At 38.1% G+C, this 18,694-nt stretch overlaps 4 protein-coding genes across 5 annotated transcripts; 2 read left to right on the forward strand and 2 right to left on the reverse strand.

Moving 5' to 3' along the window:
* Window positions 1–3,864: 3,864 nt before the first annotated feature.
* LOC121803336 (endochitinase EP3-like) lies at window positions 3,865–4,408 on the reverse strand. The gene is made up of 2 exons (XM_042203016.1): window positions 4,220–4,408; window positions 3,865–4,139 (listed from the first exon to the last, which is right to left on the reverse strand). Exons 1-2 carry the CDS (start codon window positions 4,392–4,394, stop codon window positions 3,976–3,978), a joined length of 339 nt encoding a protein of 112 aa, XP_042058950.1. The 5' UTR covers window positions 4,395–4,408; the 3' UTR covers window positions 3,865–3,975.
* Window positions 4,409–6,479: 2,071 nt separating this feature from the next.
* Window positions 6,480–9,476, forward strand: LOC121803306 (uncharacterized protein At2g34160-like). 2 transcript variants are annotated; one of them, XM_042202986.1, is made up of 5 exons: window positions 6,480–6,758; window positions 6,891–6,939; window positions 8,204–8,266; window positions 8,373–8,437; window positions 8,931–9,186. In XM_042202986.1, exons 1-5 carry the CDS (start codon window positions 6,639–6,641, stop codon window positions 8,973–8,975), a joined length of 342 nt encoding a protein of 113 aa, XP_042058920.1. In that variant the 5' UTR covers window positions 6,480–6,638; the 3' UTR covers window positions 8,976–9,186. The 2 variants fall into 2 exon arrangements, with proteins under 2 accessions (XP_042058920.1, XP_042058919.1); XM_042202985.1 differs by lacking the exon at window positions 8,931–9,186 and adding an exon at window positions 9,201–9,476 and having other exon boundaries at window positions 6,488–6,758.
* A 5,300-nt stretch (window positions 9,477–14,776) lies between these two features.
* Window positions 14,777–16,254, forward strand: LOC121803871. Its single transcript, XM_042203452.1, has 3 exons — window positions 14,777–15,353; window positions 15,399–15,580; window positions 15,727–16,254. Exons 1-3 carry the CDS (start codon window positions 14,777–14,779, stop codon window positions 16,252–16,254), a joined length of 1,287 nt encoding a protein of 428 aa, XP_042059386.1.
* Window positions 16,255–17,703: 1,449 nt separating this feature from the next.
* Window positions 17,704–18,489, reverse strand: LOC121803872. The gene is made up of 2 exons (XM_042203454.1): window positions 18,173–18,489; window positions 17,704–18,082 (listed from the first exon to the last, which is right to left on the reverse strand). Exons 1-2 carry the CDS (start codon window positions 18,487–18,489, stop codon window positions 17,704–17,706), a joined length of 696 nt encoding a protein of 231 aa, XP_042059388.1.
* Between the last annotated feature and the right edge of the window lie 205 nt (window positions 18,490–18,694).

An 18,694-nucleotide genomic window follows, 5' to 3' on the forward strand; every position in this document is an offset into this window, starting at 1 on the left:
GTGAAAATCGGAGTTATGGCGTTGGTTTTGCTGTTTGTTGGGTTCGGATGGCTTGGATCCGGAGTGGATTAAGCGTCCGACGTAATCTGAGAAGGAGTACTTGATTTCCATGCCTAGTTTACGTATTTACATTTCATTTCGCCTAGTTTACGTAGATCTGTCGTATCTTCGAGTTATTGTAAGTTTCCGTCGACCAAATCTGTTTATTATGTTTGAATCTGGGCATTTCCTCTATTTTCTCCATTTGCGAATGTGAATTAGTTAGAAAAGTGCATGAAGATTGTTAGCTGCAGCTTTACCGTACGTTGTCAGGCTTGGATTTCATGGTCCCCACTTTTTATTTCCTTTGTCTAGTGGTTATCGGTAGTTATGTACTCGGTCTAGGAATGGTTTAACTTTTTCTGCCTGTTACTTGGTTTAAGAGTCCTTTGTTCTTCGGTCTAGTATTTACGTTTGTGCCTAGGTCTAGTAGTAGTTAAAATCTCAACCCCTTTTGCGTGGCAACAGTCATTTTGTCCAAATTCTCTCAATACTAGCCTACGAATCCATCTCTGTGGGATCGACTCCACTTCCCTATACTAATCCATAGTATTCGGGTTGAGGAAATTTAATTGTTAAAGGAGCGTCGTGAGTGCCCAACGACCGGAGTGCCATTCGATCCCTCGAGTTACTGGACCCTGTGATTCAGTTAATTCGGAGAAGCGTGGTGTCTCGACCTAGCAATTGCTTAGATCGAATTTTGCAAGCGCATAGCTCGCTAGATTACTCTCACAAACTCCCTTCAAAGTCTCATGGGCCCCTCCTCCTATCAGTGGTTCCCTTGTCTGAGGTTCTCCCCCTATCTGTGGTTCCCTTGTCTGAGGTTCTCCCCCTAACTGTGTATTTTGGATACTTGGCAGCCAATCTAGGAGGTCGTTGTGAGGACTATGGTCTGAAGGTTGTGTCTCCCCCTGACTGCTAGATTGGGTGTAGAAATATTCTCCTTCCACAAAATCGCAATTCATGGTGGTGTGTATCCTACGGGTTTTTGGGTCATAGCATCTATAGCCTTTCTGATTTTTACCGTAGCCAAGAAATACACATTTAAGGGCACAAGGGTCGAATTTGGAACGGTCTTGCTTAGGAATGTGAACAAAGACCGAGCACCCAAACACTCTAGGTTCAAGAGATAGGGATGATGGGATTTCAAAATGTTGGGAAAAGGTATCGAGGAGAGTTTTAAAGTTGAGTATTCCGGTTTGAAGACGGTTTATGAGGTATACGGCAGTGGCGACAGCTTCGGGCCAGAAGGATTTTGGTACTTTGGACTCAATTAAAAGAGCTCGTGTGATTTCAAGGATGTAACGGTTTTTCCGTTCCGCAACCCCATTTTGTTCTGGAGTGTAAGCGCATGAGGTTTGGTGGACTAGCCCTGTATTCCTAAAAAATTCTTGCATTTTATGATTGACAAATTCCCCCCCATTATCGGATCTAAGGATCTGGATGGTGTGTTTATATTGGGTTTGAATAAGGTTATAGAAGTCTACAAAGTTATCAAACACGTCATGTTTATTTTTTAAAAAATAAATCCAGGTCATGCGGGAGCAGTCATCAATAAAGAGCACAAAATACCGGAAACCTTGCACCCCAGCGATGGGTGCCGGACCCCAAACATCGGAATGAACTAAAGCAAAAGGAGATTTCACTCTAGTGTTGTTTATCTTGAATGAATGTCTATGGTTTTTAGCTAACACACAAGTATCACAGTGAAAAGAGTTCAATGATCTAGCTAACTCGGGAAAAAGAAGGCGAAAATACCCCAAAGATGGGTGTCCTAACCGACGATGCCAAAGCCAAGCCTGTCTGTCAGTCGGTCCGGGAGTCAGCATCAACGCAGCACTCTGTTGGGCTATCTCGTCCACATAATACAGGCCGTGTCGCTCAGTGCCACGCCCAACTATCGTCCCCGTCTTGATATCCTGTAACATGCAAAATCGAGGTTGCATTAGTAACTTGCAGTTCAGTTCTCTGGTCACGTGACTAATTGATAACAGTTTATGGGACAGAGATGGAACAAAAAGGCAATTAGAGAGGCATAGTGTGGGCGAAATGTTGATTGTGCCAGCCCCTTGGACTCGGGCTAGGTCCCCACTGGCCGTCTGGACATAGGATTTAGTGGATTTGGAGATAGTCTGAAAATCAGAGGCATCAAACGACATCGTGTCGGTGGCACCGCAATCAAAGATCCAATGGTCATCTTTCGGACCTATTTGGGACATAGAGGAACAGGCTAAGGCATTAAAGGAATTTTTACAGGGTACAGAGGGTCGGTTTTCCAGGTGTTCGGGAATTTGGGGTGCAATCTGCAATGTTTTTGCTATATGGGGGTCAGAATGGAATTTCGGGTTTTTGTAGGGGTAAAAATCAGACTGATTTGAAGTTCTGGGGTGGTTTTGTATTTGAGAAGATTTATGGGGTAAAATCTGAGATACAGTTTTGGTTCGGGGGTCAGAGTGGGATTTGGGAGAGGTTTGGGGTGCATTTTGGGAAATATTTCCGATTCGGGGGTTGAATTGTAGATTTGGGAGAGATTTGGGGTTGATTTGAGGATTTGAGGATTTGAAGGATTTTAAGGCTAGGGTTCCATTTTGGTTTCGAACCCTAGCCATCGCCCCTGTTGCTGAATCCCTAGCCGCCGTCGAGCCTTCTCCAGTGGGGACCCTAGCCGCCGTCTGCCTGTCGCCGGTGAGGGTTCCCCTCGCGACCAATGCCGAAGCAACGGATTTCTCTGCTGTCTTGGGTTGGCCTTTGTCGCCGTCTCTGCTCTCCGCGATTGGACCTGCGTCGCCCGCCGATGCGTCGGTGTAGGTGACCTGGTCTCCAATTGCAAGCTTGCTTTTATCTTCATCTCTCCGGTAGGGTTTGGCTGGTGGCGGCTGGCTTCCGGTGGTTTGGATGGGGTGAACGCGGTTTCGGTCGAATTTGGCGAGACCTACGCCGACTCCTGTCTCCTTTGTATCCGGATTCATCAATTTTCCGTTGACGGATTCCTGTCTGATCAGTCCATAAGATTGGGGTTGTTTTGGAGAGTTTTGAGACATGATTAGTCTCAAGAGTTCTGCAAACTGTTCGGCAGAAAGTGTTATGGGTCGGTTTGTGTCTGAGGAATTGTCAGATTCTGACATTTTGTTCGTTTTGTGCAGGGCTTAAAAGGTCGGGAAAGGTATTCGGGACGATGATGACATTGCTCTGAGTCTTGATCCCGAATCAATCCTGCTCTGATACCATCTTAGCGATGGTGATCGAGAGAGGCGATGCTCATGTTAGGCGAAAGAAAGGTAGAAGATGTTTGCGAGTATAAGATTCCGTATATTTCTTGATCTTTGTATGCTGCGGTTCTTCCTCCTTATGTAGGAGAGATTACAATGTATTTTAGGTAAGAGATCACCCTATTCTAGGAGAATGTATTACATATTAATTGCTATATCAATTACATATATTTCTCCTCTAATTATGCTCTTCATACTTGGTATGTTTGACAGTAATATCTCGATAATTTGAGATTATAGGATTTGTTTTAGGGTGCTTTGGTTTATAGATTTCTTGGCTGAATATTTGGATGGTTGGGCAGTTCGTAGGCTATGGCAAATTCGGCATTTTGTAGGTTTATTTGCTGGATATTTGGTGGAATTCACGACTAGGTATGGGAAGAATATGGCTAGGCTATTTTTTTTTTGATATAGAGACAGAGATCGACCCATGTGATCGAACCTGCTCTGATACCATGTTGAAAAGTAAAATGCGGAAAATAAAACTGAAGAACTCTTGAAGACTACATTGTGATTGATTTGAATTGTTTGAGATACATTGTACATTCATATTTATAGAACTAGAGAACTAAATGTACATAGGGACTTATAAACTTGGGACTCTACCATAATAATGATATATTCCCTTGAGACCCTAAAGTTACTCTTTCCCATAATCTTGAGACTCTCATATTCTATTTCCAACTGCTCCGTAGTTGTAGTTCCACGACAGCTGCACCGGGCATCTTCCGTAGTAACCCCTCCCTGCTTTGCATGGATACTGCCTGTTTTGCTTGTCACAATAGTCTGCTGCTTTTGATGCTCCATTTATTTCCTCTATATAGCAAATATCTGCATGTAATCAAAATTTATAAACACAATGTAATAGAAAAAATTAAACGAACTTAATTGAAGTTAATACTACAACTTACGTCCGGTCTCAGGTGTGACGTGAGCAAAGAAGGCTGCGATTTCCCGCTCGGGGGAGCCAGTGGTCCCGAAAAGTGGATACCGAGCGGGAAGCCTCGAGAAATGCTTCCCGGGTATAGAATCCTCTGCCCGGGCAGCCTCCGCCAGCCTGATTAGCGATACTGCTGAAGAACGCATCCGTGACAGTTGGATGAATGAAGAGTTGCTGAGTTGGTGTAGGAGAAAGAGAGGACTGATAAGTATTTACAGAGAAATTGTGATGGCCTTTGTTACTGTTACTTTCTTTTTTTTATATATTTTTTTGACCTTGTCAACAAAGTTGTTTAGTGGACTTAGTCGTCTCCAAAATTTGTTCTTTTATTGCCAGTGGTATTATTTTCTTGCTTATTTCAATCATTTCATGTGAAAACTACCCAGTATTATATAACGTTATAGTAATAGAATTTTCAAAATCTGCAGCAAGCAGACACTAATATGCACGAAAAACATTTCCATGCCGAAAGGATTAAAGGAACAAACACACACATACATACACATATATACTTAGTGCCAACTGCCAAATTTAAATACAAGATCTTATAACCTATTTGGTCAAATTACCACGTAATAGGAGATCATTTTCGACAAAAAAAATCGACAGAGTTATAGTAGACAGTCAAATCTTTTGTTAGTAATGATAAGTACTACTGTATTATTATGATAATTTGTGTATAATGATGTACATTCAATGTTATAATGTCGTAAAGGCAAATGTATGCTGAAATCAATGACGTTTCTAGAATACAGAATTCGTGGGGTCGAACACATTCAAAAATTAAATGACCTACACAAATTTGAATCAAATTATCTAAAAAAGAAACACAATAATTTTAAAATATTTACAAAATCTATTTTGAACACAAATTCAACTCATTGATGATAGTATATCTTATCTTAGTTCATTATTGTCTATCAGGTTGATGATTTATATGTATTTCTATCTCCTAACTCCTATGTTTATTTACGCTTGATGCTCTGCCGTGGAGTCAGAAATGGAGCTACGGGGTGTCACGAACCAATTAAAAGTATTTTCCGACAACATTCATAGACCCATCCCATAGAAGTGAAGATTGCTCCTAAAATCAAAATATAAATATTACTCCATTGTTTATGTCAACTATTGTTTTAGTTTATTTGAGTACACTTAATAAAATAATCTTTCACGGTATATGGTTAAAGAACACTGTCCAGTGGCTGCTATTATTTACTACTAATATGTAGTATGACTCAAATCTCGTGACTGAATTGGAGAATTGGTCTGCCGTGGAATCTCTACAAGATACAAACGGATGAGATTCTTTTATTTTTACATTTTTTCTTTCTTACCTTCTTCTTTTGTAGTAATAAGTTATAATGTTGTTATTAAGTGTTTGTCCATAATTTAATGTCTTATCTATCCTAGGAGAGAACAAGTACCGAACAAAGGCAATGTATAAAATTTTCACTATTATATCACACGAATAGAAAGGATTTGTGCCCTTTGTTTATGTCTTTAGTTTTTAGTTTCCCGACTTCCTCCCATCATCCCATGTACTACTTGTCAATTTAAAAATGCTAGCATCTGTTTTTTAGAAGTAATTCCCAAGACTTGAAGGGAAACAATAATTTATTGCAAGGTTTCTTTAATTGCAAATCCGTTTAAAGAGAATGAAGATGTTAGAAGAGATGGAAACTTCATACCCTCCGAAGTTTATATTGTATTTTTTCCTTCAACCTCGATTATCATATTATGCATTACGATGCATGATTGATACCACATGTGCGTCGAAACTTTCACTAACGTGTTCGAAGCACAGCAGAAGTACTCCAACTTAGTTAGGTGTAGTCTATTGTCTTTGAGCAAATAATACTCTCTTATGACCAATTAGATATATCTACTAGACTTCCTAATATCGTCCACTTTAGATAGATGTAATCTGCCAAGTAATACCATATATGATATTGTCAGAGATTGATAGTAAATTCGATATTCGGTGTCATTTGAACGCATAATAGTGACAATATTGATTACTTTCTTGAAAGCTTTAATTAAATTGGAATTATGTTATGTCTTCAATATTAGTATGAGAGAGTATCAATATAATTAACTGTCCCTTAATTAAATTATAAACAAAAATGAACTACGGTTTAAAAGCAAAAATGAAAATAGAAAACATAAAGAAACCCTAGAAGGGGCAAAATCGGAAACACATGGCACAGCAGCAAAGTGCCGCAGCCTACTCTCCAACACAAGAAAATAAACCTATCCCCATTTTGCCTCTATTTATATCCAACCAAATCCCCCATCTATACTTTCGATCCGTCGCTTCTTAATTAACATCTCATTTTTTTTGTTGCGCGATCAATTCAATCAATCCTTGTTCTTTCAAAATTCAGTGAAAGATGGAGGAGATCACAGAGGGAGTGAGCAACATTGCCATCGCTGGAGATACTCAGAAGAAGAACCGCATCCAGGTGTCCAACACCAAAAAGCCGCTCTTCTTCTACGTCAATCTCGCTAAGGTACGGATTGTTGGATTTCTTCTCTGCTTTCATAAATTATTGATTTAATTTGTTTGTGCGTGTTACGATTATGATAGTGAGTCTATATTTTATTTTCTGGATCTGAAATTGAGGGATTTGAATTTTGTGCAGAGGTACATGCAGCAGCACAATGAAGTGGAGCTTTCGGCTCTTGGAATGGGTACATTTCGCCTCATGTTTTTGGTTGTATATTGTATATGTATATAAGGTGTTTATTTTAGCATTCTCATCGTTGTTGGAGGTTGATCCGAGAGATGATGTTTGAGGCACTAATATATTGTCAATAATATTGTACTCCAATTAGATTTTTGTTTGGCTATTATTGATGTTGATCCTACATCTTTGTGAAATGCTATAAACCTTTTGTGTTATGTACAAAACTACATGTCTGATTTGTATTTGGTCCATCTCTTCATTAGGTTCGTTTCAACCTATTATCAGTCATGCTGCTACCTTTAGTAGCTATAGGAGATGTGCACAAACTAAATCAATTTCTAGTTTCTCTTTCATTTATTTCGAAGACAGTCTCTCTCTAATTTAAATTGGTGTTTTATATAGTACTACTATCACTTGATTTATAGTCTCAGTATATTCAGTAGACTTCATTTAAACAGCCATCCTATCTTTGTTAATCATGGATGATGGATAGCTACTCAATAATAACCCTAACTGTACATTTTGATATGCATACTAATATTGAAATTTAGAGGGTACATATTATCCATTCCTTAGGCATAAGGGAGAACAAAAATCCTGGGTAAAACTGTGGCTGTTTCTAATGTAATTGTTCATGAGGATTATTTACATTACATTTACATTTACATGTGCACATGCAATTACTAATATCCTTACTCTTAGCATCAAATTTTAAATGTGTCCTAAAACTCACTTTACGAGTATCATGAGCATGAGCCTTATATCAATATTCTATTAAGCAAGTTCCTGTTCCAAAAGTTGTAAGAATGTCTCTCTAATAAAATTTTACATCGATGCAACATCATGAGCCAGCTTTACTGGTTTCATGTTTGATTTTATTAATTATAAATGAAGTTGTCTGTCTGGTTTGACGTTTACTTTTGTTTTGTGTGTATGCTTGGCTCTTCTATTTGACCTTAGGTGTTGCGTTTGATCTGGGTGTTTTGAGTTAGTTCCTGTACTTGTGATGCGATTATCCCTCCATAGAACTGAACAATTGTAGCCTGTTATATTTAGGTTTCTCTCTGGAATCCTGATTATTGTTTGTCTTATTATTACTGTGGCCCATCCATCATGCTCTTGATAGTGAATTCTTAAAGCATTTACTGAAGGTTTCCAAGTATTCACTTATATATCATACTACTATTTCTAAATTGCAGTAATATAAAAAATGCGAGTTTCTCTTAGTTTTTCAATATTGATAATTGATCATTTCCATATATTTGCAGCCATATCAACAGTTGTCAGTGTTGCTGAAATCCTGAAGAACAATGGATTTGCAGTTGAGAAGAGTAGGACTCAGTTTTAACTCCTTTTGTTTTATCATTATGTAGCTCATTCTTAGATATATAAGATCATATTCTAGGTTATTGTCATAAACAATTTTACACACTGCAGAGATCATGACTTCTACTGTTGAAATCAGAGACGAGTCTAGAGGACGACCCATCTCGAAAGCGAAAGTAAGTTTGTACTATTTGTCTGTCAATTGTACAACTACAACTGCAGATAAAATGCAATTAAAGATATCTAGTAAATGTTGGATGGTTCAAATCTAGTAAAAAGGTCACTCTCTTGGAATATATTTTTGAAGAGATAGCTACCTCACCTTGGTTACTGATTCTGTTCTGTCTCGATCCTATAAGATTATGTTTCATATGGGCTAAAATTTGATGCACTCCTGATTATGTTACCTTTAAAAAACTAATCAACTACTTTTTCTAATCTTCAACCAAATCTACACTAGCCATGATTCTGTTCATCCCCAAATATAATGGAAGTCTGTAGCACTCATTTTTATAGTGCAATACTTTTGTTTTGTTGTATTTCTTGAAGATTTGAGTTGTAATTTCATTATCTGAAGAAACTCTTCAATTTGGGCAAATTATGATTATCTTACAAAACTTTATTTTAGAATGATTTTAAGTTCCTAATGACACGTTTAAAATTGCACAGTCTGGAACAGATGCTGAAATATTTTGGTCAGTTTACACATCCTGAGTCGTGGCTGAGACGGATAACTTTGGATATCACATCTACCCACTATCCAATATTGCTAACAAATTTCTAATTTGTGGTGTACTCTTTTTGCTTCTGCTACCCTTTACCTTTAGTTGTCATGGTCATGGGCGGTTCACATGCTGCTAGATTTTTTTACCAAAGTTTCATATAATGTTGCTTTACTAATTTATGTTTAAATTTCCTTGTTTACATTTTGATAATTAGATTGAGATAGTGCTGGGAAAGACAGAGAAATTTGATGAATTAATGGCAGCTGCTGCAGAGGAGAGAGCGGGAAATGGTGAAGAGCAAAGTTAAATGTGTTTTGTCGATCATGGTTTTTTTTTTATATATATAATTTGAGCTGATATTTGAATGCATTTTCGATGTAGAACTCTAGTTGTAGTCAGTGTAGGATTTTGAGTGCAGTCAGCCGGCAAGCTGTGAACAGAAGCATCTACAAAACATTTTCCTTCAATTCAAAATTCAATTTTCTTGTCACTATCATTTACTAATATGGAGTACTGCTTTTTTTTTTATAATTGTGTTATTAGAAGCAAACCTTGTGTTACCTACTCCCTCCGTCCCATAATAGATGTCACACTTTTCTTTTTAATTTGTCTCACAAAAGATGTCACATTTCTTTTTATGGAATAAACTCCCTCTCATATTAATATAAATATACTATTTTCTTTCTCCACTTAATACACAAAACATCTCCTAAAATCCCGTGTCATTCTCCAAGTGTGTCATCTATTATGGGATTGGAGGGAGGACATATCTTTTCACTATTTGCCCAAATATATCATGTGGAGCAAACCTTCTAATCCTGTCTGAAGGTAGTTCAGTCTTATTCAGTGTCGGTTTGTTCCACGTTAGTTTAGTCATTTATTTGGCAAAAACAACTTAAGATAAGTTAGTACATTAGATACCATAACATTATTTTTATGATTAGCGGAAACTAACCTTTTTGGTGATTTAAAATGTGAGTTTATCCTGGAATGTGAAAAATGTCATTAACAAAAAAATGATTGCCAAGTGGAAAACCAATTCGAATTGGAATTAGAAAGAACGCAAGGAGTTAAATTGTTGGCCAGAGGCACTGCCACACATAGTATCACATTAAATAACCAAGCCAAAAAATTTAAGGTTATGACTACAAGATGACGAATTTCCATACTATGATACTATACTAGAATTTGCCTCACATTACCTTATTAGATAAACGTTTACCAACAAGCAAATCTCTGGAGTGATTAGAGATTCATAAGCCACAACCAATGAGGCCAAAACTACATGACAGCATATCAATAAGTTTGGATAAATGTTTATCTTTAGTTTATCTTTTGTTTGCAAGCCATGTGTCTAGTAGTCATCTAGTTCATTTATTCTTTCCAGTTTTAGTAGGTTTAGGGGTCTTTGTATTATCATGGTCATGGCCTTATTAATACAGGAATATTTTTTATCGTTAGTTGTAGTAGTGGTTTGTGTTAATCCGCCTTCACTCCACCTAGTGAAAAGTAGAAATCTTGATGCACAATTCAACCTGAATAAGTCACTGTAACTTGATGATAATATAAGTCACTGCTCTGAGTCAGAAATGACAAAATATATGTTTAAAAATGGGAACAAGAAAGTTCATAATTAATGAAGAGAACCTAATCAACCATTGCTCTGTTCTGATGAACAGCAAATTAATTAATTACCCATTGCGTTTACTCTAAACTCATCCTGCACCCGAGCTCAGATTGCCGTCAGTGAGTGTGTGCGTAGAGATCATACATTATTGAGCTTTCTCACACAAATGTTTTCTTTTCTTAGTTGAGTTATCTCTCTTTATAGATTCGGTTCTTGTTAGTGGTGGAGTGTGGTTACAGTTACAGATATCCATTAACTATCCAACTGTTCAAAAACATAGCTAGAGACATTCAAGGATTTAAGTCCAATTATAACGTGCATTTATCAAGTGGTATTTAGAATCCTCATTTGCAACTTAGTTCCATCGTTCAATTTTCGCACAGAGCCTTTGAGGTCTTAAAAATTGAAAAAAAAGGAGTTAGTTTTTATTATCTATAAAGGGATCTCTTTATCAAGTTCAAAGAACTACTTTATTTGGGTATAATTGATTCTGAAAATATCTATTGAGTTCTTAGTTGTTTTCTTGTTGGTGTTATTTATTTCAGTTCTAGTGTTGGTTAGTTGCCATTCATTTCCTTTAGCAACCCTCTTCTATGTCCTTCTCTCCTCATCATCCTAATCCCAATGTTTTAAAAACATGAATTATTAGTTAGTTTTGGTAAAAAATACTTTATTAATATCAAGAATTTGTCTATATTTAAATACTACTATTGTATACTTAAAAGAAAATATAAAATTACACATGAATTATAAATTTGTGTAGATAAAAAAACATATTTAATGTATAAAAATATATAATGTTTACAATATCACCAAAATTCATATGGTGGAGTGGTAGAAGTGTTGCTCTTCTTGAGAGGAGGTCTTGAGTTCAAACTCTCTAAGCAACAAATTTTTAAAATTTTGACATGGTAAAAACCGGTTTCTGGTTCACGGTTGGACCAGTTCAATCGGCCGGTTAAACATGCTACTGGTTTAAAGAGGTGAACCGGACCGGACTACTTACCGTTTCACGGTCGGACCGGTCGAATCGGCCGGTCCAGTCTAGTTTTTAAAACACTGCCTAATCCCAATTGATTAGTGCTAATGGTTTTGATATCTTACTTTGTTGAACATACATTCTGCATACTTTATCAACCCTGCCAATGGATCTAAACTTTATTGAGCACACTTGTTAAAATAGGAGTAAGATTGTATTGTAGATTGATTACTCTATATTTGTCCATACAAGATTTTGATATGGTTTGATTCTTGATGTTATTGGTTTTGTAGATAGCATGGAGCTAAGCCTATTATAATTGATCCCGACCTTTATAGCGTTCAAAAGTCTTGTCTTTATTGGATCACTTAATCTTAGATGCATTATTATATGATAATTAGTCATGATAATCGAACGACACCTAAGTGTACCAGCTCCGGTTCAGGCTCTAGCTCACCAAACATGTACTAATATGTAAATAAGATAATTGCCTTAAAAGTCACCAACTTTCACCAAATTTCGGTTTTTCCCACAACCTATAAAATTGGCGTGTAAAGTCACAAACTTTGTCTGGTTGCTGGTATCTCTCATTTTGACCCGACCCTGTGTTTTCCGGTAAATAAGTGTCCTATGTGGCATGCCTGAAAGTTGACATGGATGTCATCGGAAAATCGTAAAACGACGTCGTTTTTAACACCTAAAACGACGTCGTTTCATCCCTAAGTATGCAATTAGGTTTAAATTCCCAAAATAAAACATAGGCATTGAACGATTCATCCACCCACTTCAATCTTGATTTTTCTTCCCTCTGTGGCGAACGATTCACCCGTAATCACGTGGGCAATTTCAATCCGTTACCATTTGTTAACAAGGTAAGATCACGGCTTCAATTTTAGGGCTTGAAATCCCGATTTGAAATCCCGAAATTTGAATTTGCGATTTAGGGTTCTGTTGGTCTTAGGGTTCAATTTGTCGTTTCTGGATTGAATAAACTTGTTTAGGGCTTGAAATTCCGATTTTTGAGACATAACATTTGAAATCCCGAATTTTGAATATGCGATTTAGGGTTCTATTGGTTTTAGGGTTCAATTTCGTTTCTGGATTTAATAAACTTGTTTAGGGCTTGAAATCCCAATTTTCAAGACATCACATTTGAAATCCCGAATTTTGAATATGCGATTTAGGGTTCTGTTGGATTTAGGGTTCAATTTCGTTTCTGGATTGAATAAACTTGTTTCCCGATTTGTGGTTGGATTGAATAAACTTGTAAATGGATGGAATAAACTTGTAAATGGATTGAATAAACTTGTTTCTGGATTGAATACCACTTGTTTCTGGATTGAATAAAGTTGTTTTCCGATTTGTGGTTGGATTGGGCGATTTCAATTGTGCAATTGCCAATTGGTATAATAGTTTAGGACTGTGGTTTTGAATGTGCAATTGGTTTAATAGTTCAGGATTGTGGTTTTGGTGTAGGATGTCCACGTCTTCAATGTCTTCGAGCAGAATGACTTGGCCGAGGTTTGAGGCTGTGGTTTGTGATCACGGTCTTGAAGCTGATGTGGTGACATCAAATACGGATGCCAATCCCAGACGGCGATTCTATCGTTGCCAAGTCTGGAAGGAGGACGATTGCAAATTCTTTCGTTAGGTTGATCCATCGTTGTCACCGAATCAAGAGTACTTTAAAAAAAATTGAAGATGGATAGGGACAACGTGCAAAGAGCATTGAGAGATAGAGTTGCTAAGCAGGATGCATTTGACGAGAGCGTCCGTTCCAAAACCGCTGAAGTTGAAGCACTCCAAGGTGTTGTCGCAGATTTGCATCGTCAAAACCGGAACTTAAAGATTGTCATTTGCATTTTATGTATCGTCATTTGGATACTGGCGTAGCTTGTCTAATAGAACCAACGATTGTAGTAGACTATGCAAGTTGAACTCCAATGTAAGACACCACGGAACCAAGAATATTGTAGTGATTTTTCCCCTATGAATGCATTGAGTTATGAGTTCAAATATAACTTATTGTTACTCTGTCCCTTTGTTACAATATTGAGTAATTATTTTTCCCTATGAATGCATTGAGTTATGAGTTCAAATATAACCAAGAAGCTATGGTACATTAAGAGTTCATGTCCAACAAAGAAGAAGAAGAAGAAAAATAATAGCAAGGGGAAGCTATGGTAAAGCTTTTGATGAAAAATATGGAATTGACTTCAGTTTAGTACCCAAAACACCTTGTTTACTCATAATAGTTTGCTACCACAAAACACATGGTTTACACATAATTTAGTACCCAACCACATATAGTTTGGTGCTCACAAAACACATTGTTAAGACATAGTTTGGTGCTCATGAAAAAAACATTGTTTTCTTCCAAATACACATTCAATATCTTCAATCATTGTTGTTGATTTGCTGCGTTGGGATTGAGCCATCACCACATCCAGAACATCCTCCAGCACGGCCTCTACTACGGCCTCCTCCACGGCCTCCCCTTCTCCCAGCTCTCCCCGTAATAGCGGTGGTACCACTTTCGGCATTAGATGGTGTCTTGCGAGGCCTTCCCATCTTGGCCTATAAGTTGAGTAATTGCAATGTTAGTAATAACTAGTACTCCTCCCGTTCCTCTATAGTTGAGGCGGAACTTTTGGGCACGGAGTCTAAGAAAATGATGTTCAGTGGATTAAGTAGTTAGGTAATAAAGTAGAAAAAGTAGTTGGACTTTTTGAATTTGAATTTCATTTTTTATTTGAAAATTTTTAAAGTAAACACAATTTGTGTTACAAATTCAATTTTATAAATTGTTTATTCTTTTGTTAATTAACAAAAACTTCAAAATTAAATTTTGAATTTAAGAGAGAGAGAGAGAGCAGAGTACACATATGCTAGAGAGTAGAGTAGAAAATAAAGTCTTTTTTTATTGATCCATTGGTGTTGTAACAGTACATTAAATTTACAAAGGGGGGAATTAAATTGAAACTGGCGCCCCTTCACATTAATTGCACTAAAGGAGCTGTAACAGTATATGAAATTGAAAAAAAAAATTGATAGGGGGAAATCTGGCGCCATATTCTAGTCATTGCTATAAATACTCCTCCACCAACTTCAAACATTAAAAATCTCAACCAACAAATGGAGTAAATGCTTTCCTTGGCTGTTGAAGTCTTTTAAATGCTCATAAATGGGGCACCAAGAGTATTCCTCAGAATTCAGGAACCAAGTGGTCCAATTCATCATCGGAAGGTGTGTGGGCGGTGTACCTCCTCGTGGAACACTTAAGGAAGCACAACTGAAGTTTACAATCTCCCGGCAAACCTGTACAAGGTGGTGGAATGCTGCAAAGAAACAGCAACAACGAGGAACATCAGTTGAATTGGTAAGTGTAAAAAAAGTGAGGCCTTACCCCAAAAGGCTGCATCTGGATGTTGATCTATTAAAGAGTATGCATTTCTCCAAAAGGTGCAACCTCTTGAGTGTGACAGTGGGTTTAGGTTGTTCAAAAACAACAGTATGGAGGTGGGTTAAGGATGGCCTGATTATACCACACACATCAGCCATTAAGCCCAATCTAACAGCTGCAAACAAGCTGTTGCGACTGAGATTCACAGTTGAATCATTAGAACTTGACAGAATCCTGAACAAAATCAGGTTCAGGAATATGCACAACACTATACATATTGATGAAAAGTGGTTCTACATGACTAAAGGAGCTCAGAGATTCTATCTTGCTCCAGGAGAGCAAGAACCTCATAGAACATGTAAAAATAAGAAGTTCATATAAAAAATAATGTTCATGTGTGCAGTTTGTAGGCCATTGTTTGGTGTTCATGGTGAAGTGTTGTTTGATGGAAAAATAGAAATTTTTCCTTTTACCAAACAAGTTGCAGCCAAGAGGTCAAGTAAAAACAGACAGACAGGCACTATGGAGACAAAACCCATAGAGAGTATCACAACAGTTGTGGTGAGGGATTGCTTGATCAATAAGGTAATGTTTGCATCTCTTTAATGCATTTAATTTATGCACATCAGCCATTACATACCAGTGAGCCTACATTCTCATGACACACTGTTAATAAATGGTGTAATGTTGTGCAAATGATGATTTTATGCATGCCACATTATTGAGAACAGATATTGCCTGCCATCATAGCCAAGTGGCCAGATGGGGCAGCTAAAGTTCTCAAGATACAACAAGATAACGCGAGACCACACATCAATGACAATGACCCAGTTTTCAGAGAAGCTGCACAACAAAGTGGTTTCTCAATATCAATTGTGCAACAACCACCTAACTCACCTGACACCAATGTGAATGATTTGGGTTGGTTCAGAGCAATACAGTCACTACAAACTCAGACTGCATGCAATAATGTGGATGATTTAGTCAATGCAGTTGAGAAATCATTCCATGAATTACAACCAGAGACTTTGGATAATATTTTCCTAAGTCTTCAAGGCTGTTACATGGAAATTATGAAAGTCCAGGGTCAGAACAGATACAAGCTGCCCCACATGGGGAAAGCACATTTAAGGAGGACAAATCAACTTCCACTTAATCTAGAAGTTCTAGTGGAGCTGGCTATGCAAGCAATTGCTTATCTGCGAGACCAGGGGAGCAACCAAGGATTGGAGACAATTTCCCAAGCCTTAGGATTATGAAGGTATAGAAGAAGCTTTTGTGTTTTTTGGATAGACTGTCAATGTGCATGAATGATGCATTTATTGAAGGAACATGAATGCACATTTTTGTGTTTTGAATTGACTGTCACTATGCAACAATGATGCATTTTGTGTTTTTAAAAGGATGTAAATGTGCAACTATGATGCAATTTGTGTTTTGTAAAAGGATGTAAATGTGCAACAATGATGCATTTTGTGTTAAGGTTGTGAATGATGCAACAATAACAGTTGACAAATAGAAATTCACAACATCACCAACCAAATTCACAACATCACCAACCAAAGTCACAACATCACCAACCAAATTCAAAACATCCACCATCAACAATGGCACACACTAACAGCCCATACTATAGTAATCACAGATCACAGATCACAATTGGAAGTCAATTCTGTTAAATGAAGCATATAGAAAGATCTCACCCATATCACGGATTTATGCATTTCTCCCACAACGCCTTTCCAGCCTCGGTGACGACATATCTCCTTACAAACTCTTCATCCGACATTAAGGTTGCATCGCCTTCATCGCCAGCCTTGCATTTCTCCCACAACGCCTTGCCAGCCTCGGTGACGACACATCTCCGTTTAAATTCTTCATCCGACATTAAGGTGGCATCACCTTCACCACCAGCTAGGCCTCCAGTCGGGTAGGGCCACCCTTCACCGCCAATTACGCCTCTAGTCGGGGGAGAGTCGCCAACGCTGACGGCGGGCTTGCCTATGGAGGAACGGCAGATGTTTGACCATAGATGGTGAATTAACCCTTCATCATCTCGCGCTGATTCTCGAGATCTACGGCGGGAACTGGCCGAAATATGACCTCTTCCCCGAGAAGCGGCCGAAATACGCCCTCTACCACGCGACGCTGCTGGAATACGAATGATGCGAGGGTTAATCCAGCCGTCTCCATCGGCGAGGGGGCTGCGTGGCTGTCTCCGATCGTCTGCGTTGTCGATGTGCGACCGGTGCATTGTTTGGGGTCGACGAAATGAGAGAATAGACGACGCGTGAGTTGAGAGAGAAGAGTACAATCGACGTTGTGAGTGAGAATAGGAGGGCGGAACCTTGATTTGGTGTTCGAATTTCAGAGGCAGCGACGGATTTTAGATCTAGGGTTTTAAGGATGAAATAGATGAAGAAGAGAGAAGGGGAAGCGTTTTTTGTTTTAGAGAGAGATAGGGAATGCGGCGTGTGATAGGGAGAATTAGGGTTGGGGATAGTTTTTTTAAGTGTGTAATTAACTTAATTAATTGTGATAAGGGGTGTTAATTAAACTAGTTAAATCACCATTAAATATGCTGATTTTTTTCATTTTTAGAAACGACTCAACTATGGAGGAACTTCTCGAAATGAAAAAACGACTCAACTATAGAGGAACGGAGAGAGTAATAAAATAGAGCGTAAGTTGATTGAAACTAGAGTTTATTATCTTTGGCTTAGGTTGCACTTCAACTGGATCATTTTGCAAGTTCTGGAGTTGTGGCATTCTTGGAAACACTTCTGGCATGTCAGCACACATATCTTCCTCATTCTATTGGGTCTGGTTGGATCCTTCTCGAATGGATCCCTCATTCTCACCTTCTTGGGCCTACCGGGCATCTTCTTATCAGGTGGAGGTACAACCGGGTACCCTTCAGCAGGAGGCCAACGCTTCTCCCCATTTAATGCTGGTAACCCATATCCATAGGCCAACTTGTTCTTGCTCAATGAGAAGTATTCATGGACATAATCATCAACATTATGCTTGAGGAAGTGAATAACTGCGCATGCATGAAGACAAGGGATGCCAGTCAAATCCCATTTCCTACACCCACATTGCCTTAAGGAAGGAGTCACTAACTTCAAATTCTCCCCCTACTACAGGAATGGTGGTACAATTTCTACTCTCATATACCATAGCTTCAATTTTTTCCTCACTTTTGGACACACAGTTGAATTGATCCCAGCACTCTTCATGTCTACACTCTTTCTATAAAGTCTCTCCATGAGTGTGGTTCTCATTTCATCTAGCATGTCTATCACATGTTTACTCTTTGCCTCCAGAATATAGGCATTGAAACATTCACAAACATTGTTAAGAATGGCATCAGAGCATTGTACAGGTGTTAGAAAAGCCTTACAGAATCTGCTTGGGTTCTTGTCCATTAAATCTGCATATGCCTGTCCATTTTCCTTCTCTAGCTCTCTGCATACAATCTCATATTCTTCCATATAAGTACTTCTAACCAGCTTCCATAAAAGCTGCTTCAAAAGTGGACCTTTGTGAGTTTTTTTCCAGTTTGCATAGATATATGTCTTGCACAGTTTCTATGCTCAGCCAATGAAAGTAAAGTCTGTACTGCATTTTCAAGTCCCTATCAAGCAACATTGTAAGTGACAACAATTACAAATAATACATACATATAACTGACAAAAA

The sequence above is a fragment of the Salvia splendens genome, chromosome 5, assembly GCF_004379255.2.
Source record: "Salvia splendens isolate huo1 chromosome 5, SspV2, whole genome shotgun sequence".
NCBI classification, from domain to species: Eukaryota; Viridiplantae; Streptophyta; class Magnoliopsida; order Lamiales; family Lamiaceae; genus Salvia; species Salvia splendens.

What these genes read in the sequence shown, in the direction of transcription:
- LOC121803336 (XM_042203016.1), bottom strand. Translation starts at nt 4,394, where the DNA reads ATGCGTTCTTCAGCAGTATCGCTAATCAGGCTGGCGGAGGCTGCCCGG. An exon ending in CGTCACACCTGAGACCGGAC is followed by an intron (nt 4,140 to 4,219) that starts GTAAGTTGTAGT and finishes GATTACATGCAG; the next exon opens with ATATTTGCTATATAGAGGAA.
- LOC121803306 (XM_042202985.1), top strand. Translation starts at nt 6,639, where the DNA reads ATGGAGGAGATCACAGAGGGAGTGAGCAACATTGCCATCGCTGGAGAT. An exon ending in TCTACGTCAATCTCGCTAAG is followed by an intron (nt 6,759 to 6,890) that starts GTACGGATTGTT and finishes AATTTTGTGCAG; the next exon opens with AGGTACATGCAGCAGCACAA. An exon ending in GACCCATCTCGAAAGCGAAA is followed by an intron (nt 8,438 to 9,200) that starts GTAAGTTTGTAC and finishes TTTGATAATTAG; the next exon opens with ATTGAGATAGTGCTGGGAAA.
- LOC121803871 (XM_042203452.1), top strand. Translation starts at nt 14,777, where the DNA reads ATGGGGCACCAAGAGTATTCCTCAGAATTCAGGAACCAAGTGGTCCAA. An exon ending in GCAAGAACCTCATAGAACAT is followed by an intron (nt 15,354 to 15,398) that starts GTAAAAATAAGA and finishes TCATGTGTGCAG; the next exon opens with TTTGTAGGCCATTGTTTGGT. An exon ending in GGGATTGCTTGATCAATAAG is followed by an intron (nt 15,581 to 15,726) that starts GTAATGTTTGCA and finishes TATTGAGAACAG; the next exon opens with ATATTGCCTGCCATCATAGC.
- LOC121803872 (XM_042203454.1), bottom strand. Translation starts at nt 18,489, where the DNA reads ATGGAAGAATATGAGATTGTATGCAGAGAGCTAGAGAAGGAAAATGGA. An exon ending in AGGAAAAAATTGAAGCTATG is followed by an intron (nt 18,083 to 18,172) that starts GTATATGAGAGT and finishes ATGTGGGTGTAG; the next exon opens with GAAATGGGATTTGACTGGCA.